Genomic DNA, 25524 nt, shown 5'->3' with positions numbered 1-25524 from the left:
TCATACTTAAGAGCGGAAATCCTTTATCCAGAGTAGAAAAGAGATTATGTAAAATAACAAATTCTTACGTTTTGTGTTTTGTTTCTTTTCTTTATGCAGCCTTTAGTCGAGCGCCCATCCCCATGGCCGTGGTGAGGAGGGAGCTGTCGTGCGAGAGCTACCCCATCGAGCTGCGCTGCCCGGGCACCGACGTCATCATGATCGAGAGCGCCAACTACGGCCGCACCGATGATAAGATCTGCGACGCGGACCCAGCACAAATGGAAAACACGAGGTGTTACCTGCCTGACGCGTACAAGATCATGTCCCAAAGGTGAGAAGGCATTTTCCTGTAACACACAGTATATCAAGAAGAATATTTTAGTTAGCAGACGTATTACTTAATGGAATTATTTAAAACACCTCTTTCTTTTGTAGGTATTGTAAAGATCTATCAACGATAGTAACAAAAAAAAGAGTTGTTTGGAACGTGAACATTTGGATGTTTTGCACACACACAAAATCACACAAACTCACACTCGCAAGTAAAATGTTTAATACTGTTAAGTAATTGACTGAAGTAGCTGTTTGTTAGAGAAACATCATCAGTCCTCAGGCAATGAGATGCTGTTATTCACACCTTAGCTTTGCCGAAGCAGAAATAAATGCACTTCTGCTTGAGACCAGTTTTTCATGTTTACATGGATTAGACAGCAATGTTATGATATGAACCAGATTTAGACGACCCGCACGTACACAGCAGTTTCTGTTTTACATTAATCCAAAGGTCGTACTCGGAAAATGTATAATTGAATGTAGTCATGTGGAGTATTGTGAGTTTAGTCCCATTGTGTACATATATGTACACAATAATCACAATGTAACATCCGACTGAGTATTCACAGTAAGTAGGAGCGCGTAATGTTGACATGAGTCTTAATCACACTGTGCTCTGTTACATGTAAATACAGATGAAATATTCCGTCAGCAACTCATGTCAATGTCATTATGGAAATTAGAAGGTCAATAGTCAGGATATTGCTGTCCATGTATTTCTATTGTCCATACTGTTTTAAATGGAGAACTTACTGTTATGTTAAGAACATGTCTTTTTTTTTTTTATATAATAAATACACACGCCTCTATCTGGGTAAACACTATGGTACATATATATAGTTTAATTAAGTCAAGAACCCCAAAGAGCAATGCAACTCATCACACCTGCTTGTCTACACCAGCCGCACATTTCTTCTGGCACAAATCAATGTTGATTTGAAACACTATGAATACATCATCAGGTATTTGTCAAAACACAAATGTGCTTGATGAGTTGCGTGTGTGCATATGAGCGTCCAATCACAGCCCTGCGTAATCTGAACCAACACACAGAAGTGACCAGCAGCTTTAGAGCCACCAGTGTGCAGGTCGGAGAGGATCGTGTGTTTTTACTTTTACAAAAGTGCGTTGTGAAAGTCTGTGTGTTTCCGCCGCTCGGGAGCAGACGCCTCGTTTCTCCAAAGTCGGGGGGGAAATCATCTGGTGGATTTATTCCCTGTGGAGTTTCCCTGGAGCTCCCGGCCGGTTTATGCCCGAGAGACTGACCGACTTGACCCATCGATGGTGCCCTGAGTGCCCCGTACGTAGTGTAAATGGGAACGCTGATGTTACTGAAGCGACACGGACACTCCTCTTTCTGTTTACTCTCCTGAGTTGTTGGTTGTTGAAGATCCACTATAGCCACTACAAAAAAACGAGGTGTGAACGGAGCCGTGGCTCGAAGACGAAGGTCCGAACCGTGGATGTGAACTATCGTATACAGCCCTAATATGGAGGAGTTTCAGGATTTTAACCAAGTCGTCTGGTTACAAGAGAATGTGAGAGCTCAGGGCGAGTGCGGAGTGAGTATATGCACAGTCAAACTTGCACAGTCTTGTGTTGACTTATTGCAGCACTTAGAGCAAAATGAAGACTCCTCTCGTGGATATCATTCTTAGTATAGTTTCTCTTGCCTTTGAGGTTAAAACACCCTTGAGCACTCAGAAGGAATGGAGTTTATCTAAATTGCTGCTCGGCGTTTACATTTGTCTCCGTTTTACTGCCACAGCTTAACGTATGTCCACCTCTTTCTCTTTCCAAAGCTTCAGCTCCACATTGTGGAATCTGAGAATCCTAATGGAGCTCCGGGCCGTGTCGAACAATTGCTCTTGGCTTTTTAGTTTGGTACCACGGAGTTCAGATAATCAGCCGCGTGAAAGGCAGCTGATGGTTAAAAGAGGTAGTTTGAAACATGTTGTCAGATAATTGTTGCACCCTGTAGCTCCATTGTTCTGCAGCCGCCCACTCAGACTAAAAATCCCTGCAGGAATGAATCAATGGGTCTGCTTCTGTCAAGAACACAAAACTAAGATAGCGTTCGAGGGAAAAGCACTTTTTTTTTTTTTTTTTTTACCATCTCGATGCTAACGAGCTTCACACTGGCGCGAAAAAGGTAACTACAACCTGATTCTCGCCTTTTGTCTTGGGAGAGGAAGCTGCTAAGTGGATGGAAGGTGTGGGTGGAATTGAAATCGGTTTTAAAGGGAGGGTGCCAAAGCGGAGATGGGAGCGTGAGGATTCAATGATATGTGTGGCTGGAGCAACACAACCGCACATTAGCATGCGATTGGTTAGCATGGAAAAAAATGAAAAAAAGAAAGATGAATGCCACCCCCGACTATTTCATTGTTGGGCTGTCAGAGCCGTTGCTAGGTACCTGCGGCTAAGCTCACGGGGGTTAAAAAGAAAATGACAACACAAAACAGCAACAAGCAATTTGAACAGCGTCGGTCTTAAAATAGTGATGGAGGCAGAGGTTACAGCCGGGGCACCGAGAGCCGACTCCATGTATTTGGTGTTAAGATGAATAACGCACGTGCATCAGCGAGGATGAAGCGATATGAAAAAACAATGTCACATACATGAGGTTATTTCAGTTTTGCTCTCTGATTTATACCATATATTTTCCGGTTAGTCAATATCGGCAGTCTGTCGTTAATATTTCAGATGGATTTTCCCCTCTAATCTCATAATCTCTCTCTATACACCCAATGCAATATGTTTACACACACACACACACACTATAACTTAATCTCTGGAAACAATGTAATGAATCTGATTAAAGCATATACGGTGCATCCAGGGAATGTTCACACCCATTTAGACTTTATGTTGCAGCGTAAGGCTGAAATAATTTAAATTCACTTTTTACTCTCAAACTACATGGAAATACCTTAGAATAATTGCAAGGAAAAACATATTATAAATGTTTGCAAATAAAATCTGTAAAAAATGTATATGAACACAATACTCGCTATTGTGGTTGTTAAACTCTTAAAATTGAGGCCAAGAAGTTCAATCCTGTCACTGTTGAAAACCTTCACTGAGGGGTTCCTGGTCACTTCTGTTACCAAGACGATTGTCCAGCTCTGGAATGACTCTGTTGTTCCAAATTCCTTCCATTTATATGTTGAATAGTTATGCTTTCAATGCAGCATAATATTTTATATTTTTTGTTGCCTTTCCAGATCTGTGCCTGGAGACACTTGCTTTGCAGGGACCTGATTTTCCCTAATGGTGTTTTCCATGAGTCGTTTGATTAGCTGTTATTGGCGATGGAAAACAAAACCAACACAGAAAACGGACACGCTTCATTTATGCTTTTGTTGTTTGTGGTGTCGAATTGGCATAAATACTTGTTTGCGTGTAGATTCATTAATATTCAATATTCAATTGGGACACATTCGTTGGTTCAAATATTGGAGACTAATCTCATTTCAGTCTTAATTTTACAAAAAGTCACCTGGTTAAAGTGTAATAATCTAAATATGACCTTAATTGGGTTAAACTCTAATTAGCATGATTGTGAGTGCAGTGATAGCATTGCACGTTTCTCCCCCCCCCCCTCTAGCCGGTGTCTAACACCTGCCTCTCCTGCGGGCACCGGTTAAGTCGTGGCGACTGGCAAGCGAGGTAGTTAGCATTCACATCTCGTCTGAAGAGGAGCCAAGCGGCTGCCGGCTTAGTCTCTGTGCCAGGCGCGCATCCGTCTCCGGCAAATGCCCAGTCATGTCACCGATTCTCGCGGGCTGTCAATACACATTCAGGGAGTTCAACCCCCCACCCCCCCGGCCCCCCAGGCCACTGAGAGTGCCCCATTGATATTCAGCTATCAAACCCAAGCACTGCCTTTTTCCAGTTTAGCCCACTTAATGAGTGTGTGTGTGTACCAGGGCCTCCACGGCAAGGTGTTTCAAGTGAGAGCTTACAGCACCCGGCGCGTCAGTGATATTGCGAGTGCTGCAATGCCTCTCAAGACGAAGGTTGTCTCGCACCCAACTGTGACAGGCCGAAATCAATGGGTCCCTTTCAGCCGCCGTCCCGCCCCTTCACCGCGAGTGTCACGGCTCCGCAGGATCCTCGGGCGTCCAGATAAACACGTCGCCTATAGGTGGAGCCGCGTTGCCAGCTCGATGGAGGCTAATGAAGCTGTTATTGAAGCCTGCTACCAAACATCCATTTAGCACAATTGGAGAGCATTTGCATATTACACACAAACACACACACACACACAGGCTGCTCTCTGTGATTTTATAATCACTGCTCTTCCCTTGTGGGATATTTTTGGAGCTTATTGTTTGGGAGCTGAGGCGTCTGTTGTATCTGCTTCTCTCCAACACGCGTCCAGATCCACTTCCACTTCCCAATGTTTGAATTTGCTGGAGACTCCGGACACTCGTGTTATCAAACAACAGTGAAACCTTTTTTCTCATCACAGCCCCACAGTATCCCTTCTTTTTTCTGTCTTCCCCCCCAAGGCGGCCTGGCCTTCACGGCCAGTAATTACAGGCTATATCAAAGCTATATATCACCTGATATCACAGGAGACCTCGGCAGGCACCTGAAGGGACAGCAGATAGCATTGTGGCAGGCTGGTGCATGACCCCTGAAGGAGAAAAGCAGGTCAGGAAGGAGCAAAACCCTACATTCCCCCGAGCATCCGCATCCAAACACACAAACACGTTCTCCTCCCTGTCTTTTTCAAACCCTCCTTTTTGTGTCTTTTTTTTTGAATAATTTTTAATTCATTGTTTTGGTGTCTGCGGGTTCCTCCGCGCCGCCGCGTCATCAAACTTCAAGCAACAAAGACAAACATATTTTTATCGTCTGGCGGTTTGTGTTTATGCACATGACACGAATGAAGGTTAATAGACACAACAGCTTGATGAGTCTCTCGAGGGCGATAAAACCAAATGGATGCAACCTGTGGTTTTGAACCTAATGGCCCTGTGACAGTTGACATTTGACAGCCTTCCTGTTAATGACATTAATGTGGAAAGCAAATGCCTCCGGGCCATTATTTACTCCGGCGCACTCTGAGTTGGATGCACAAGACAAATGACTCCGCTCCCGTCGGATGAGACCGTGTGCTGACAGAGCGACGGGAGTGATTGAGGGATGAGGGAGGAGAAGCAGATGGGAGGATCCCTTTGTCCTTCGCAGATGATCTTTCCCATACGTTGCCGTTCTCATTATCCTTGGCTTTTGACCTTATTTCAGACTTGAAGGATTTGATGAGATATTTGTTTGAGCAAGGGGGCAGGATTAGCGGCAGAATCTCCTTCGGCTCTGTGCCCATCTTCATTTAAATCCCCTCATTTCGAGCAGGATATTGGGGGTGTGGGTTCTTTGGGTGGAAAAGGAGAAATCTGAGGTTGATTCTTTGCCTAGTTGCCGACAATTCAAGGATGTGGAAATTGAGTAGTTTCTCAAGTGAGTTATGAAAGTCACTAATTTTCCTGTTACCTTTATGTAGCCCTGTCCTCACTTTCCCTTTTAGCAATGTGCTGTGTAAAGGCATACATTTATCTATTTATTATTTTATGTATTTCTGCATATTTTAAATGGGATGATACATCAAATAAAATATCATAAAAGAACACAACGCTGATCTGTATAGAAAACAGATTTTCCGTGTTTTAATGAGTAATTATTCCCGAGTATGCCACCATTAAAAAGTGAACTGGCTGTTTGAATGCACATAAATGTGTTGAGTGTAGAAAAGTTCCATCAAGTTGCACCTTGGGAAATGTAGGAACCAGTGTTTTATGAAGCTTGAGCCAAATAAAGTGAGGATATCTGGGCGTTATCTGATATAAGTGAGTCTCCTCTTATGGAAGTGCAATGCTAGAGTCGTAAGTTTTTGAAGCCTCCATGCAGCTCTTTGTTTCCTAGTGTCTAAACAAAGCTGGACAAATGTGCATATTTATTTCGTGGCCTGAAAATAAAATGAATGCAGTCTTTAATTGAAGCAAATACGCATTGACATTAACAAAGATCTGATCAAGCTGAGCAGATGTGAGAGTAATACGGCCGTTGTTCATGCATGACCCCCAGAGCCTATAACAGCAAGTGGCCTCCCTTGTTAAAAAGGCACGTTTTACATAAACGCACTGAGATGTCAGATGAAAACGAGACAATGACTTCCATGTCGAAAGTGCAAATATCACACAGGTGCTCTGTTATATCAAAGGTTTGCTTTTTGCAGATTGTAATAAAAGAGGCGCTGCGGTCCTTTAATTATACGGAATGATCCACTGCCGCTGCAACATTTAGCGATTTGAGTCCTACTGGGCCACTCGTACTGGAAATACAAAATATATTCAAGCACTTCAGAGCACATAGGGTATTACATGATATCAAGTGCATATTTTGCATCAATCACTCAGCAGAGTTTCCATGAGGTCCTGACTGTGAGCCTCCCTCCTCTTTTGCGAGAGTCATTGGTTTGTCTAGTTTACTCCTGGCTGCAGGCTGTTTTTCTATGATACAATTATGTGTTGAGCACCTGACAATTACTGAACAAAAACCAAGAGCGATGAGCGCAGCAGGGGGGGGGACAACTGCCTGTTGTATGACTATGAGCAAATAGAGGAGGGTGGGCGGTTCTGCAGCCAGCATTAATATGCAAAATGATATTAATAAAAGCTCCGACAGAGACGAGATAAAGACACCCCACCTTTTGCTCTAAAACAAACATGCAGAGAAACAAACACATTTCTAACCTCTTTGGATTACTGCGGGAATTTAAACCGTCTTCCCATCTGTCCACCCCCTGCCCCTTACGTAACCCGCTTTCCGCAAATACTTTTTTAAATCAAAAAGGTTTAGTTTTTTATTTTGTATTTCCTCCCTTCACTAACATCTTCTGACTTTCATTATCCTGTCTCATTTTTTGGTTTTTCCATTCCTGCTCCCGTCCTCTTCTGTAAGAACCTGCCGCTTTTAATTTTGGCCCAATTAGTCGCTGGAATTTTCAAGCAGGCTCAGCCCGGTTCTCCAGACACGGCCATACACACTGTGATTTAGACGGAGGACGAATCCCGGAGTGGCAAAATGGGAAATGCTTAAGGACGTCTCCGCGGCGTGAAGCGTATTGGCATCTCTCAGGAGAAACTGATAAAACAGGGTTGGACTCTGCCCATGCCACTGGTCTGAATCGACCGTAACAGGGTCCATTTCTGGATTCCAAGCCGAATGCCCCATAGACTTTATTACGCCCCCTACAAGTTTATCGCTTTGCCAAAGAATCCAGAAGTTTGTCCGTTTCTCACAAATGTTTTTTATTTTTGGCCTCCTTCGCCTTACCCAGAGGAAGCTCGGGGCTGGCTGCAGGGTCTTCTGGTGTCAGATTAATAGCCGTCACAGTGGTGGCTGACTAAACATTGGGTTTTATAATGTGTAAAAAAAAAAAGATGGAAGTGGGAGGCCTCAGTCCATTTGTCAGCCATGGGAGTGAGTTTCACTTGGATGAGTCCAAACAGTAAAGAAAGGGCTAATTCAGACAGGAGCAGGTGGTTAGTCCGAGTGCAGGGAGCAGACTGTGAGTTTTCCCTTCCCTCTGTCTGACATGTTCCCTTCTCCGCACTGCGCTCCACAGGCTTTCATCCATGTTCTTCTTCTGCGTCTTCCCTTTTTAATAGGCAGGTTCCAACATACACATTTGATATCTCCTGCTCCGCCTCTTCCTTCTGCCCTTAAGTGCTGGACCCATACCCCCCCCCTTCCAACATGGAGAGTGCATGCAACTTCCACTGACCTTTAATGACTTTGCTTGCTATTCATCATCTCGCTGCCGAGATAAAAACAACATCCCCTTCATTCCTTTGCTGATTCATGGTTCATTTTTTTGGAACGAGATCCAAAAGTTCTTTCATCTGTGCAGTCGACCCCCTCGCCGTAAAAAAAAAATTACTCCCACTCTGATCTTCAGATGAATATCTGCAATTGTCAAGTTGTGGTGCTTTAATTGAGGGTCTGAGTGGAAGAAGTAATCCTGAGGAATGTCGGCAGTGAACAGAAGTGAGTGGACGGCTCCGGTAATTTATGCCGAATATTTATTTTTAGCAGCACTTTTATCCATCGGTATTTTGATCCACTGGGCAGCTTGCATGTCAGAAGCTGTGGTTTAATTCAAGCCCTGTGCAAAGTGAGTGAGGTTTTTAAAATTTGGTGAACCTATTTGCATAGAAATGGATACAAATTGCAGATCAATATACAACCAGACTGTGTGACTCCAATTGGAATTTAAAAACCCAACCGAGGCTCATGTCCATTGGTCTAGACTGTGACCCCTGTGACACCTGTTGACCAAACAAAGTAGGATTAAAAACTATAAGGTTAAAGAGATGTCGATTTCCTAACGGATGTGTTGTTAGACAAAGTAAAAAAGTCTTGAGTCAATGTCTGTCATTTATTGTTAATTTATTTCATAACTCACTTTTCTCTACAATACTAAATCATCTCCATACAGTTTGTTCCCATCAGTCTTCCTTCTCTAACCTTATTCAAACCCCCCCACCCCCCCCAGTTGCCATGGGCAACAGCTGCGTGAGTTATGACCTTTCTTTCAACTTGTCTGGCAAGACTAGTGTTGAATTTAATTTTAATAATTGGCAAAATGCCTTTTAAATGGCAGTGTAAAATTATGCGGCGGTGATATGTTTGCGATAGTTTTGATTAAATGGGATAAGGGTGAGCAGGCAGTTCATCTCCTAAAAAAATATATTTTGTCTGCGTGTCATGTAAACAGGATTATAATAGAGAATTGTTAGTTTATGCGATCACATAAACAGCTTAAACAAACTGCTGTCTCCGTTTTGGCAGGGGGCAGCCTCATCGCTGCAAGTAAGCATATCTAATGGAATCCAACCCTATTAATCACTTAAGTGAAACAAAGGCAAACATCAAAATAAGGTAATACATAATTCATTTCATTTTTACTGCGCGGTCGGCGTGCAACCGAGGGGCCACCGTGTCGCCAAATAAAACTTTCAGTGACTCCACAGACACCAAGATACATCGGCAGCCTTTGGCACAGTGCATCTGCACATCTGAATCTCCCAGACAAGAAAATGATTACCCCACCACACTCTTGCTCTCTGTCTGGGGTGGGGGGGGACGTCTTTGTCAATAACTGCTGTGTTTTGCAGTGCAGTTTAAAATGTAAATGGCTTCAGTAACTCAGCCAATGAAAGGAAGGCCTCCCAGATATTTATCTTGGATGTTTAATGTTATATGTGTCACGTCATGCTTTAATAATTCACCGCATCTAAAATAAATGTGATAAATTATGTTTTACCAGCCAGATTATCCTTTCACTGCGTTATTTAATACGTACAATGCTTTTTTTTTTTTTTACTCTTTCAGGACTCAAACTTCTCTTTTCCTCAATAACAGGCCACAGCTTTCTTGGTTTTCCCCTCTGTTGTACAACTCCCACCATTTGTCACGGATATTTAAAACTTGTGATTGTGTCAATTTGATGCTCGTCATCGAACATTGCTTGAAAATGACTCATCTTTCAGAGCTCGGGGCTGGGATGAGGTTCTGACGTCCCACCGAAACGGCCGATGACTCAAACTTGGCCGAGAAAGCGTCCAGTTGTTGCTCAGCCCCGCGTTACACGCCACTCTCCACCTCTCTTAATCCCGCTATCTTCCCCTCTCTCTGTCTCTGTCCCTCTCCTCTCAATTACTGTTTGCCTCAGAATCCCTCCCGCACCCCTTAGCACTCCTCTCCACTTTCCTCTATTTCACTTTAACGTCTCGCTCTGTCTTTGTGTCTCTCCGTCACGTCACCCTACTTTCTAATTGGCTTACGCTCGGGCATGAACCGAGTAGCCGCTGTTCAGATTCTCTGGGTGCTGTACATGCGAGGGCAGCCAAAGTGGGATCTACATTCATGCCACATGCCCCCCCCCCCCTATCCTTGCTGTGGCAAAATCAAGGCAGCGACACAAGAAGCGGTTTCACCTTGTTTCCTTTGTGACTCTCTGATGGCTGCCCACGGTTAGCACCGCACAAAGGACCGGTTTTATTACCCTGGTCTCATTTCCATTTTGGCGAGAGGATACATTGAGAATTGTGTGGAAGATTTCTCCGATACAAGTCTTTCGTAAATGGCCTTCTACTTGTGATAGATGCCACAGGGATGATCGTGTTTGTCGGGCGGATGAAAAGGGTGCGCTGACTCGAATTCACCCACATGGCTAATTTGAAAAAAAGGATAAAACCGAATGTTTCAGTCTTTAAAGTGAAAACGCTGATGACACTTTTGCGATCGGTGCTCCATTGCACAGTTGCATAATTCGCTTTGATCAAACCCATTGAGCTGAATATTCATGGAGCCTGAACCACTTGAACTCTGTACGGATCCAGTAAGAGACTCAGCAGCTGATTTGGTTCTGGAGGGATTCTGTTGCACTAAGTTGTACATGTCGTTCAGTGCTTATAGATTCCATGACAGTAGATAGTGACTGACTCGGTTTCAATTGTTCCAATACTCAGTCAAGCTAATTGGCAGTTTGACACCAATGCCATCCTCCTTAAATGGGATCTATAGACATTTTTGGCTTCTCTATCATTCATATGACCTTTGTCAAGGCTTTAAAGGTGTTGGGGTCGTTCTCTGTATTCCTCTATACAAGAAGGGTCTTCTAAATTTGATTCTTTAGAGTAAAAGCTAAGAAAAGTGATTTCGCTAGCTTTGTGCAGTGCCTCCTTCCTAGCCTTGAGCATTACCAACCCTGCCCCATTCATCCTAGCAACAGCTCCATAAAAAAAAAATGAAAATAATCTCTATTAAAGACCGACGCCCTTTTAGACTCAACTGAGTGTGGTTACAAATTCTGCCTGCAAACACCATTCAATAGCATGCATTCAGAGCGGTCACTTTCTGAGCCTCGTGTTTTCGGAGAGATGTTTTGTGGCAGTTAACTGCTCCGATGAAAGATCTGTCTTTCATCGATCCGGGGGCTGATTGTCCCTCCACCTCGGCCCGACCACTCGCTCGTATTCAGCGGCACACGCGCGCTCCCTTTCGAGGGTTTTGTCCGCCTGGAGTGGCCTCTCCCGCTGGCCCCACACTTGCTTGTGAAAGCTAATTATACCAGGCTATTTTCTGACCAGGAAGCATGTCAATATTACACAGTGGGGGAGCTCTCACTCGCCCCGCGCTGCATCTTATTCATGAGCCTTAATTCCATCAATGGCCTCCTCAGCCACTGGACCGTGGTTGTTCCGTAGTCTGGTGCGATTTTTAAGGAAAGTGATTTTGGATGCGGCGGAGTAGTGCGGCACCATAAAGATGCACAACTCGTGTTGCCGCCCACTCACCATTTAAAAAAGCGCTTTTTTATAATGCACGACAATGACTTTTGCGGGTGCCGACATGGACCTAATTCTGTCATGTATATGCTCATTGGAGTGGGGGTGACAGAGGGTGGGAGCTGAATGACTGTGGTGTGGGGGGGGGTGGTGATGGTCTTGTTAGGGAATTGAACGGGATGCTTAGCTTGTCTGTGCAGTGCTGTAGCAATTCTGGATTGATCTGTTTTTTGAATTTGAAAAGAAAAGCGATTGGTGGAAATTCAACCTCATCAATTCCAATGTTTGTGTTTGTGTACTTACTTATAACAGATTATTTACATGGTCTGACAACAGGGATCAGGGCAAATGTAGCCTTAACAGATGGATTATACATATTTACATTCCTATTTCTTTAAACTTCTTTTATTTCAAGTAATTATTCAGCCTCTATTTTATGCTGTAATCACTTTTACTAAGGAGGTTATGGATGGATTAACCATAAAACTTGGTGGCTGGATGCAGTTTGGGACAGGGAAACATTTTGTTGTGGATCATGGACCATTTGCTGATTTCTCCGTGAATCATTTGTGAATAATGACATATTTAGAGGGTAGGGAATCGATGAACGTGTACATTTTGATGCGGATCAAATCTAGTGGATTTAAGTGTGGTTTCTCAAGCCTTGGCAGAGGTTTGCACTCTACTGATTTGATTTAGTTGAGTTGTTCAAATCATGCTTATTTTATGCAGTTTGAGGTTAATCAGTCCACACGTGAGGAGGCCAAGGTCCTTAGGAGCCAAACAGGAGCCAATCCTAAACTCTCACAGAGAAAAACTGAGGCTGTGGACTAGGCATACCGCTGATGATGCAAATACCTTCTCTCGTGGACCAACTTCATTTTGGCAAAGACCTGAGGAGCCATAAATTTGGCTTGAATTTGTCTGCATTATATCGTAGATGGAGGGTAACATTTTGCCCCTGACGATTCAGAAGCAGACTTTTCTTTATGCTCCTTTTTTTGGCTCACGCAACTAATTATTGTTAATGAAATTAAAACCTTCAGCTTTAATCTATGGGCATATGAGCCATGACAAAGGCTCTGCAGGAGGCAGGAGGAGAGACAGAAAGTTTAGACGTAAAAAGAAGAGAGGCAGAGACTTTTTTTTTTTTACAGCTGGAGAAAGACGGGGGAGGGATGCAGCAGAGATAAAAGATGCCTCATCCTTCAGCCCTGCACCGTTTTTTTGCCTGCCGACACTGCTGCCGCGCAATCAAGTTTCTCATGTCACCTTGAGAAGCTGATGGAATTTACTTAACGTCCACCGGTCCCTGACACTGTTGCTTACAATGCTGTTCGCTCGCAACTTCAAACCCCAATCTGCCGTGGTTTAAATTAGTTACGGGATCGGAATTTGAATTTGCCTCTGCAGAGATCTCGGTTTGACATCAAACTTTAAAGAGCCGTCTTGAGAGACCACTGCTGTTGGATGTATCCCAGTTGCTTCCTCGGCTGCTTCACCCTCGGCCTTCCCCCGTGATGCTACTTGACATGAAAGCGCTCCGAACTGTAGCAAAGCCAGTGACCCACTGTCTGTATATTTAATAATAGATAATAGAAATGATTGAATTGTTGATTCCAATTGGGAAATTAGCTTGGTGCCGGAGCATGAACCCCAGTTGTGCATAAAGTCATAAAGGGTACTTTACATATTTTTTATATAATTTATTTTATCAGAAATTTGGATTCCAGGGTAGTTATTGTCACCCATTCAGTTTAGGTCATTACATGTTTTTTTCAGTTTGGAAAATAATGAACCAATCAGTTAGGAATATCAGAAGGCATCCAGCTATCAGTAACTAATTCATACAATTTACTAATGATAATAATAAATAGCTATCAAAGACTGTATGTCTTCAAAAGTGAAGCCAAAGCATCTTGATCGCCCCCTGGTGGCTTGCGTCAGTATAGGTCGCAAACTCCTCCTTATCCCAGTGATGAATGCATTTCACTTACACTTCCATTTTTTGCAAAAGATGGTTTCTGTCTTTCCTTGCAATTGATTGGTGATATTTACCCATGTACAAAAAAACATTTCATTTGAGGTATCGTCTGCAGCAATAGAAACCATAGCAACAGAGCTCGGGTTAACCTTGAGATGTCTTTGTGGGAAACAGGTTAGGCCCAAACATAGCTCGACAAATCCTACTTTTGAGACCGGCCTCAGGTCACAATAGATCCCGGAGATGATGGAATTAGGTGAGGATAACATTTTTATGTTCCGTCCAACATCACAACAGCGTGTGCTCCGCAGAAATTGTCATTTTCCGTCGTGGTTTGCAATAAATCTTCCGCTACAGACGATGACACCAAATACATACCGGTGTAGGGGAAACATGCCGAGCAGGCTTGACACGCTCCACAGTTTGTTTTTTTCACCAGAGTGAGACTCCCCTTCTCCTCAGGCTGTTTTCCCAGGAGACCTGTTGGTGTGGAAGGGAACTTAAAAGACAGCTAAATGTCTCGGCTTCCCTTGACAAATTCAATTGGACAGTGGTGCTGCGTGGGGTGAAATACAAGAGACGCCTTGTCACCTCTACTAGTACAGGAAAGGGCCCGAACTATATCAGTCTTTGTACTTCTTGTTCAGTCCTTGTTCACCTCGCTTGCACTCGTGGTCTGTCAGAGGGGAAAAAAAGCTCTACATAAATCGACAGTGTTCGTGAAATACTGCTCCTGACTCCGAGCTTTTGGAGGAAGACGTTAGATGTAAGTTAAGAGCCTGTGATGTTTGTACAAATTCTTAAAACGGTAAATTAACAACAGTGTTTGAACAGTAAATTGATTAACCGGTGAGCCGTTCAACAGAAGATGACTAAGGTTTTTTTTTTTTTTGGAAATCAGGATAATTCACAGCTCAAGGCTTCTTCAGTAACAAATCATTCCAGGGATGGTTCTCTGTACATCCATGGGTACATTGCAAAAAAGGAAATATTAATATAATACAAATCATGCAATTCTGAAATGTTTTAACCTGCTCAAGTTGTGTTTTGCCGCCGCTGCCCTCCTCCCATTAACATAACTGGTCCATCTTGTAATGGATGAGACCTCTGTGCCTCCATGGGCCAGTAAATTACTTTCCTCTCAGACTTAAGTTGTGACTGACAGCGCCCTGAGCATATTGACACCGAGGAGACAGCAGAGCTCAGTCAAGCCAGAGCTTTTAATCCCGGCCGTGCTTCTTCCCGGACAATTCCTTAAGACCGGCGGGGGATTTCACGCATTCCAATGCAGCCCTGGACCCTTGCCGAGCTATTGACGTCCTGACCTGTCCTGTATCGAACACTAAGGTTACTCATAACCCCTGCTCATCTTTCATTATTGAGATGTGAATGAGGAAGGTCGGTGGGGGGGGTGGCTCCCATCGATCGGTCAACACAGGAATATTTGATTGTCACTCGAGCGGCTCTGCCAAGACACTCGTCTTCACGGCAACAAAGGGTGGCCATTTTGAAGGTACAAAGAGATTCAACCTGGTAAACACGGAGTTTTGAAATGGCCGTTTAAAACCCTCCAAGATCACACTTAGTCTCATTCCTTCTCTTATTTTGCTTGAGGATCGCGAAACAGCAGCTGTACTGGCAGATGTATTTATTTCTAAACCTTGTGGCTTGAATGGAGCGATTTGTTATTAGAGGCACCTGTTTGTGTCTTTGTGATATGAGGCAATTAGCAGCTAAACTCCCTCCTATAAGCTAAGCACTGCATATGTCCATTAGAGAAGCAATCCAGTTTTAGGCTTTGAAAAAAAGGGCTTTGAAGAAGGAAAGTGCTGGAAGCACATACTGGCCCAAGTTGGACATTGGAAGTTACCATGGTGACAGGGACTGAAAATAAAATAAGTCTTTGCTTAAAGGCAGGCCTTGGTGTGTGTGTGTGTGTGTGTGTGTGTGTGTCTGTGTGTGTGCTGTGTGTGTGTGTGTGTGTTGTGTGTGTGTGTGTGTGTGTGTTGTGTGTGGTTGTGTGTGTGTGTGTGTGTGGTGTGTGTGAAAAGTAAGAGGGAGAGAGAGATGGTTGTGGGGATTAGTGATACAGTGCCTATTGATTTTGTGTGTAGATTATAAATACAGTGAATGGAGTACTATTCTCTTCTCTCGTTGCTATGAGTAGTTTTGCATTCTGTTTGCAGACAAAGCTCAGAACTTTTTTTTTTTTTTCTCCCAATTTTTCTAAAATATAGATTGAATGACAGTCCAGGCGACGGATTAGAATCTCTTTGTGGTTGCCGTGCAGCGCCTGCAGTCGCATAAGCTCCCTCAAGCACCGCTTTGACTGGAAGCAGCAGCAGTCGTCACTCTTTGTGCGTAACAAACAGGACTTGATGCCTTGGAAAGTCAAACCAGTGGCATTTCTGCCTCTCGGTTTCTTTTTTTTTTATTCTTAAATTCCCCATCCGTCCGTTTGAAGGCCAGCACAGCAGTGGCACCACTGGGTATCGGGCCCAAAAATCTGGCGCTCGCAGAGATACTCTTGAGATCGGCTCAGAATCTCAGCGGGAACGGTTCAAAAGGCTAACCCCTTGTCAGCTATTCAATGGGGCCTGTCACTCGGATATATTTCAGGATGGATTCCTTTTTTATTCTACAGAAAGTGTATGAATGAATGTAAATGTCGGTTTCCCTGGGACGCCAGTGCTCTCACGTACGGGATTTCAATCTAGCCCCTGATGCATATATGGGTGCAAGCAGCCACCCGCCCGTCAGACATCTGTCTTTACACCATGCATTTCAAATGATTACTTTCCTTCAACGTGTGACACATTGATATTCATATCCTTGTTGTGAAAAAGATATGACCCAATCCTCACTTTTACACATTTCCCCCCCCCCGGATGAGGTTTAGCCTCAAATGAGCCTACAGGGCTGGAAGTCCCAGGGGCCGTTGCTGGAGGATAAATCAAGCGTCACCGGGATGATGGGGAGCAGCATCATTTGTCGGCATAGAATAGAAAAATTCATCCCGGAAATCGTAAATCCTTCGGCGGCTGGGCCCCGGCGAATAAGCCTCGCCCGCCAAACAAATCGATTCCTGAAGTTATTGCACATTTCAATCCTCCCCTCTGCCTCCATGCAGTCACCTGAAGAGACACTGTGGGCGTCGTCATTTACATACACATAGCCGGAGATTAGACGCCGCTTGTTTTTTTTTTGACAGTGACAGATATTGAAATGATACACTGAGATTTATTCATTTGTTTACTTTTAATCGAAGAGATGTGTTATTAACCTTGTGAAATTAATATTGGGGTCAGCGGGGTTAGTTTTCACCGTGCGGTGGAGGAGGAGAGAAAAACACTTTTCCAATCAATGCCTGTTTTCATAACAACAGATTTCTAAACATGTGATAATGAACTATTGTCCTAAATGTACTAGAAATAAATATTATTTTTATAGAATTATAACAGACTAGTCTCCTATCAGGTTCAGACTTTTATTGAGGTTGCTGAACATTGTGTTTAGCTCTAGAAAATGTGCGTACAATGCAAATCCCTTTAAGATAATAACATGTTCCTCATTGATCAGAAGTGAAGGAGGCTGCGATCTCAGGGGAAATGATCAGACGGTATTGTATCGTACGGTCTGTCAAAAATGCTATGTTGAGTTGTCAGTACTCCGTGGCAGAAGTCCCTGGTGCCTTGCTTTAAACGAGGGCAGTCGGGAGATAATGACGGAGTACTTGAGCTGCTGTTTTAATTAGCAACTGTCCTGGCTGCAGCATCATGTAAATCACATATATGTGTCGGCTCGCATGATAACATCATTTACATACAACACGGCTTCCCAGCCCATTTATCTAATCATCACATTAGTGTAAGTGGAATTATGATAATAACAGCAGATATGTGTGGTGGGAACTGTGTTAGTCCAATAAACACTAGTTTCAGGCAGATTCAGTTCGCTCACAGGATTAAACAAAGACAATAGAGTGGGGATAATGCATTATTTATATGAATATATCCACTCTGGCTCCAAGGTTGTGTTTCAGTTTGTGTGGGTGTGACGATATCTGAACTAATATTGGCAGAATTTGAAATCGCTAACAAGTTTAAACAAAACACAGTTCTTTCTCTCTTTCCTTTTTTTTTTTTTTTTAGAGCTGCACAGTTTTCAAGATGTGTATCTCCAGACATCCAAGGAAACGGTTGAGGATTAGTCCGCCGAGTTTATCGTTTCCCGTTTTTGAGATAGACATTTGTGTGCGTGTGCTCCGAAAGACCGCTGACTGTGCCCCTGCCTTGACAGCAGAGATAAGCTGTGCATGTGGATGCATGTGTGAGTTAATGTCAAAGAGGATTCATTACATGAGCTCTATTGTCTTCTGAAGAATGGTCATATATTACCATTGTGCGGAGGAGCACAATCGGATTTCAATATGAACTCCAACACTCTCATTCTAAATTAATTATCATTGTTGTAGATTAGCATAATTGTATTTTATTGTAGAATTTAAACCATACTCTTGCAATATGAACTCGAGCTATACTTTCCTCATCAAAGCGATTTTCCCCTGATTTATTTTGATCAATAATTCCCTTTTTTTCCTAATGTTGAATTGGGACGCATCCTAACTCCCCCGGTGCTGCCCGGCATGTGCCGAAATTATACTTTAATGGAATTTTGTGTGCACACCGGCAGATAGATCTCCTCAGTGTGTGCAGAATCACGGACTGACCTTTCAGGTGGAGAGAGAAATTGCATCACCTAATACCTGTTGTGGCACCGAATGGATTCATTTCATTTCAAAGAGGCTGCGCTGAGAAAAGTTTGACCCGTCCGCCTCTGGATTACCACTCCTTTTTAAAATAACACAGCGCAGGACTCTTATTCATAATTCCTGAAAAAGAGCCTTGTGGCCTACATCAATATAATTTGCCAACAAAAAGTGTTTCGGTGAAGTAAATGTGAAATATTCTTGTTCACCCAGAGGTTTGAGGTTTAGAATTATGAAATTTGAGTGTTTGAGGTTAAATTTTATGAGATTCGAGAGATATGAGATACAACAGTTGTCATTGATGTCACAAAGTAGGGAAAATAAACAAGTCTACATACTTTTGGTTGTTATTCCAAACCACAGCCAAGTTGTGTTGAGTTCCAAAACCTCTCATAAGACCTAATATGCACTCGTTGATTTAATATTTATGTATTTTAAATGCATGGATTAACCTTTCAAAACATATGTCAAAGAAAGTTTACCACTGCTCTTAAACCTGAGTGGTGTTTGTTCAAATTTCTTTTCTCATGAAATATGTGTAGGTATGTACATAACCAATGTTCCCTGAGGGATGGAAACAGGGTGCAGCACATCAACACGCTTGTCGAGGCCAATGAGAAATATTGCAAGCACGGGAGGTCCCACCCTCCCCGAGGAGTAGAAGACACGCTGTCTCATCTACTCAATCAACCCTGCGCTTCATGGAGCCCTAAGGCAGGGATGTGCTCACCTGTGTTGTACCTGCTTTCCCTCCCATGGATGAACATTGCATCACAACCCCGAGACGGCATTTGCATTTGTTTAACAACGCCAGATCCTCGACAGCCCTGGTGCTACTTAGCTGGAGGATAAAGTGGGCTCTCCTGCAGACCTCATTCAACAACCCTTGGCCACTAGCGCAGCTCTTGCAACTTCTTTGCTTTGATAATCCTGCAGCGTACAGGCAGAGAACCTGTGCTGCTTATTGGGAGAGAGGTTTTCAATGGTTCTGGTGTCAGGTAAAGCGTCAGTGTCGTGTTCATAGAAGGAATGCTAGCTTGGCTCCATGTCGTTCAGGTCTAAAACCAAGCAGTAGGGCATAGAGAAAAAGGTGGGTAATGATCTTAGTCATCTTTGCTAACCTTGCTTGAAGGTCTCTCTGTTTTCTTTGGGGGTAAAATGTTGGAATTGTCGATCTTATTGAATATGGAGAAATGCAGCTCACTAGCAAGTATGGATGGCCAGAGAGCAATGCATGAGTCACCGACAAAGGTCGAGCAGGTCAGGTTATGTGAGATTAAGTGCAATTACATTAAGAAGGCAAAACAGCGGGGGGGAGGGGCCTCATGTGCCTGTAACAATCTCATTGGCCTTGAGAGGCTTGTTGAAAGAAATGTTTCTCATTGATCACGCAAAGGGTGCAATCTCCATACTGATGTGTTGTACTGACCAAAAGGTGGTTAAGATCTGTCTGAGAAAAGCAGGCAACCCAAGCTAAATAAATTCCTCCTCATGATGGGGCGAGGGCAGCGCATCCCCCGAGGTGATCCCCGAGGTGATCCCCCGAGGTGATACCCCTGACCTCGCAACCGTGTGTTGTCCGACAAAGTAGCAGCTTAGAAAAGCCTGTGCAACCGAGTCTCAGCTTCTCTCCAGATTTACTTTTCTTTTGCTCCAAAAGACAAAACTATGCTGCAACTGCAGTGAAAATAAACTCTATATTTGTTTGTGTTCAGTTAGAATAATGAAATAGCAGATTGGCGTCCTATTAAATCGTTGTTTCATATTAATGTCAGATAACGTAGATGTTTGATTAAAGAACATAGAAACACAGAGGAAACAAACTACATGTTTTGTTATCGTGCTGCATTCTAGAGGACCAAATATTTGCATCTTGAACTTTTAGTGACCACATCAGTCTTTGCCCTGCAGATTGTTTTCATGTAGCTGCCATTGTTAAATACACATTATCGAATAAACAGTGACAGAAGCGTTCTTAAAAAATCTGGACATGTTCCTTTCACAAACCAAGTGGTCATAAATAGTTTTTATACATAAATTGTGAGGATATTTTCTTGGCGCAGCGTTCAGTCAGTGGGCAAATGTACAAATGGAACAAATACGATGAAGACAATGTGACCATTGTTCAAATGTGTGTCATCCATCATTGTGAGTCGTAAAACAAGACCACTCTCGCTTCTCACTTGCAAAATATTATTTTTGTCATCAGCTCAGCGAAAGTGCCCACTCGTCCGAAATATACACACAGCGAAACGTGGAAAGCATGTGTTTGTCAAGCTGAGCCTGTGCTTCACTTTGGAGACTTGGACGAGAACCAAGAAAAGAGCTTCATGGGTGAATCCATATCCCACCTCCACCCGTAAATTATCCAGAATTAACTCCGATATTTTAAAAATACTCCGTGTTCCAGTTAATCGTCTCTTCCCATCCAGAGTTGCGGCGCCTCAGTGCCACTGCGTGTTTCTAAGCTTGTTGTTGCATCGGGATGAAGTGCGGCTTATCTTCCAAATACAATATTAGAGAGAGGGAAAACTGTGTGATGTAAAATCTCGTGAAAGCTACTAATCTGTGCGAATGGCAAAGAGGGATTACGCTTGTCAGCGGGGAAGAAATGAGCACAAGATGCTCATTTTTGGTAGAGATTGCATTGCATTTACGTAAAGCGCAGGAAGTAGTTGATCAGAGATGGTCAGTCTTGACCTTAGCGTGACCACCCCTAATGAAACTCTTATCCCGGAGTCACCGGAGCCTGATAAAGGTCGTTCCTATAGCTCCTGCACATCTTCCCCGCTTGATTCATTTGTGCTTCGTTCCACACAGCTAATCCTGTAAAAAAAAGGAAAAGATGGCTGATGTTTTGCCCCAGATAGTGTTTATGCAAACAGTCTGACACAGCCTGGTGTTTTTTCGAAGGTTTAACTGCACGCTGCCGATGCCACCTGCAGCCCTGTGTTCATCTCAAATTCAACCGTCTCCATCATCCGTGGCCATTCACATTGATTGATCACCGGTTCAATTGTAGGTGCACACGTGCGTCGGCATGTTCGTTCTCATCCGTATCTGTGCGGTGGCATTCAAGCTTAAGTGCTGGAGAACAGTGAGTCCCTTCAGCGATTCACTTCAAAATCCTCCACTCCCACACTCAGCCATTGTATTTGTGTTGTATACGTTCATCCCCCGTCTTCCTCTTCTGGTTTTTAATCTGCATTGAGCAGCTCTGTCTGGGTTGTGGAAACAAACTCCGCAGCTGAACAATAAAGGGAGAATATGTCAGGTGGATTCACTGGTTAGTGGACTTAAATATTTGTAACCCACAGAAGACAATTCACAAATATATGTCGGCTACCATGATTCACAAATATTTCACAATTCCCTAAACATCGTTTTTAATAATATCTTCCCAAAGAATTGAGCAGTTTGCAGATACACACAACTTCCTTGACGTTTGTACACGTGAAACTTCTGCAGATCACTTCTCAGTTTGTCAGTTAAATTATATTTTTGACATCTCTCAATTTTATTGCATACAACTTCTTACTTGATCTCTTGGTTCGATGTGAAGATGTTGGTTTTCTCCTGTGACGACATAAATATCCTCATGACTGTTCATTGCAGAATTAAGACGATGCATTCAAATACAAACACATAACTATTGTGCTGTATTTACAGGTACTCGTCTCACTTGCTGGCTGAGAGTCTGAGTACAATGCATCTCAACTAGTAGTTGTAATAGCAGCGTGTCTAAATAGCTGTGTTGAATCATCCAAGTTTACACAGTATAACCTTTATTTATACAGATTTTCTTTATATTTGATTTCCTTTCACCATCTGAATCCCGTCACAACCAATCGACGAAATGCAAGTAGTCCCTATGGAGACAAGCTTCCAGTATCATGTCATGATGAGGCTCAAATGGATGTTGCTGTGGTTTGTTGTGGTGTGACTTGGCACTGTGCTGATACACCTACAGTAGTATTTCAATCACACACACTTAGCGAACCCTTCCCAACACTGGGAGAACATTAGCAGTGTGGTGTTGTGCCAGTTCACACTCAAAAACTTGTTCAAAGTTCAGTTCATAAAGTTGAAAATTAACAAGTTCACGTTCATACTTCATTGAAAAAAAGAAAATTTAACCAAGTTCACAGTTCCAAAAATGAACTAGTTCAAGTTCATTTATTACATTTTCTTTTTATTAGCATGGTTATGATTTTTATGACAAACCTACGATCCTGTGTTTAGTTATTAATTGATGGTGTCGGATCATGACTCCTGATCGCTCCGACACTGAGTCCTGGCTGTGAGCGTCTCGCCTGCTACAAACCAACCGCTGCTTCTGCTCTGATCCCGAAGCAGCGGCACTGATCTTTGTGCAGCTGTGCACCATCGTGGAAACTCTGTATTTTCACTGTTTGTTGCCGCTGATCTTCAGGAAAGTAACTTGCTTCACGGCAGCAAGCTCCTGCTATCTCACTGTGTCTCTGTGTGAGGGAGTGAGGGAGTGAGGGAGTAAGGGAGTGAGTGTGTGCTCCCACACTCTTCAGACTGGGAGCACACTCGCTCGCTCCTGGTGTTTCATGTGATGGCCTATACGATGATGATTTAAAAAAACGGTGTCCTAAAAACGTGAGCGGCATTCACTCTCACTGGAGTTTATCATATATATATAAATAACTGTAACCCCTAAACCTAAACTGATTTGTTCAGTTCAGCGTTGACAGAAAATATCAACGTGTTCATTGAGCGCGTTCATGCACAACACTGAGCATTAGCATGGTTGATTGAGTTCATCTGATCGTCCCCAGCTTGAGGTATCTTCAAAGAAACTTCAAACAATTGAATATACTGCATAAAAGATTATTTTGCATTCTGTTGTAACTCCCCGAACAGAAAACCTGAGACGTATGCGCCTTGAAAAAGCTTCCACAGGGAACTCGCCTGATGGCTTGATGAGCCAGATGCACAGTGCTTATGGCCACTGTGTCTCCTCTTCTTGTGTCATTTTCATGGGAGTTTTAAAAGTTGGACCAGGTGACAGGCTGAATGAGAAAAGATGGATGCTGTGGCGCACAGCTGGGAAAGATAATGAACGAAGTCGAGCGCGGCTGGCGAGGACCATCACTGCAGCGTAATGGGTCCTGACAGAGGGATGCGGATATTGACCCGTCCGTCACTTTTCCTTCCGCAGCGATCCCTCCCTTTCTTTACAAATACAAACTCTTACTAGTGTGTACAAAGCCTGGCACGCACACACATAGACACACACTGCAAAATACCAGCAAGCACTTAGTCTTCGCTCACACGCTCTCGGCCCCTGAAGCACTTTGAGTGTCGTTTTCTATTCTTAACACACGTACAGATACCGATGTGTGCGATATTCTTGGAGGTGGATGAATTAGCTTTTTATTTGAACGGACAGCAAATGGAGAGTTCGCCAGCGGCGTCCCAATCGATGCAGAACGCCAGCTGAACCGTATTTGAATTTCTTTCATATGGATTCTATGGAAAGTAGAAGTATTAAGCATGTTGAAAATAGATTCAGCATAGTTTTTCTTTTTCCACCTGGACTTTTAAAAACTGGCGAACCTTCCGCTCGGTTGATATTTCCCACCTGATATGAATCGCTGAAGCGCTGAAAGGGAACAGTGGTGCACACCACTTCTCTTTCATTATTCTCCAGTGAGGACAAATCTTTCTGGCTTTGACAGCACCTGCACTATCCACTATCTCTCTCTCTCTATTTTTGTCTATTAATTCATTCATTCGCTCATTCATTCATTTATTTTTTGGTCCCGTGTACGTGGTCAATAGACGGAGGGGAGTCGAACCCACTTACTGTCATCACAGGCAGCCGTGGGATCAGCCAGCGATTATAGTGATTACAGTTTGTGCTTACATAGGACTCTGGCGCTTTGTGCCACATCTCCCCTCGTCAGCTGGTGGTCTGAGCTCTAATCTGCCAGTTATAACAAACAGCAGACGAGGAAAAAAGCTGTATGGCGGAGAAAGAGAAAAAAAAGAAGCAGGAATGCGGGTAAAAATTGGCCGTTTGTGGCCACATTTGTCAAATCAAGGGGTTATTGTCCTGTTTTTAAGTCTGACTGAGTGTCGTTGTCGCTTCAGAGAGCTGATAACGCCTAGAATTTGTGTATTGCTGTTATTTTCTCAATAGTTTTATCATTTGCTTATGTAACCCAAGCCCTCCTGCCAGTAAGAGCACGGTCGCCTGAAGCATCATCGCACCACCTGCCGTCTCCCTCCTCCTATAGTGCATATGTAAACCACATACATATCTGAATGCGTCAGTCAAAGTGAATCCATTTCCCTCTTCCCCTGCTAGTTCAAAGGGCTCCAGCACAGCCAAGGGTCTGATGAAATCCTGATTACCCCCCCCTCCTAATTGGTAATTGTGAAGTCGTCGTGGCGCGAGCAGCTTCTCCTGCTATCGATCCCCCCCACCTACTCCGCCATTGATTTGCGCTTAATTCATTTAATTGTAATTCTCCACCTTATTTTTTATTCCTTTACAGGTGCCCCTCAGGACAGACATTTTGGAATATGGGTCAAGATAGATGTTTATGCTGGGATTAAGTTTTGCAATCCACGTTAAATACACATTATGATATTTAATCCCTCAGGGACAAGTTATTACAAACACTATGATTAAAATCCCAGATTCGGCGCAGGCTTAACTTCTGGGGCCGCGTTGTTTCATCAAAAAACAAATTCCCGTTGTGCATTTTAATAGTTTTACAGTAACAAAGAAGTGGAACGCTGCTTTGTAGAAGAAGCCAGCAGTTTATGTATCTATCCACGCTGCTAAAAAAAAAAGAAATGTGTTGTATTTGTTTACGCTCCAACCTCCGGCGAGTTGCATCTCCTCTCTCCGTCTCACTTCTAATTCCATGTGACACTTCATCTTAACTTGTGTTCTCACCCGCTGATTGCAAAACCCCACCCCCCACCCCAGATCCAAACAGAATAAAGCAGAAGTGGTCGCGAGGAAGGAAGACTGCAGAGATGAGAGGGGGGCTGCCTCCCTATAATTGTTTCTCACTTTCACGGGGCTTGACCCCTTATTTATTTGACTG

At 43.4% G+C, this 25524-nt stretch overlaps 1 protein-coding gene across 8 annotated transcripts in view; it reads left to right on the top strand.

Annotated features, from left to right (window-relative positions):
- The window catches only part of LOC118102439 (adhesion G protein-coupled receptor L3), a 202458-nt gene that overhangs the window by 74672 nt on the left and 102262 nt on the right, over nt 1–25524 (top strand). For all 8 annotated transcript variants that reach the window (XM_035148603.2, XM_035148604.2, XM_035148615.2 and 5 more), the window contains one exon: nt 100–313. In XM_035148603.2, the coding sequence (XP_035004494.1) occupies nt 100–313 (214 nt within the window). The remainder of the gene's footprint in view (nt 1–99; nt 314–25524) is intronic.

Source organism: Hippoglossus stenolepis, chromosome 23, assembly GCF_022539355.2.
Source record: "Hippoglossus stenolepis isolate QCI-W04-F060 chromosome 23, HSTE1.2, whole genome shotgun sequence".
Taxonomy (NCBI): Eukaryota; Metazoa; Chordata; class Actinopteri; order Pleuronectiformes; family Pleuronectidae; genus Hippoglossus; species Hippoglossus stenolepis.
This window is presented reverse-complemented; position numbering and strand designations above follow the sequence as displayed.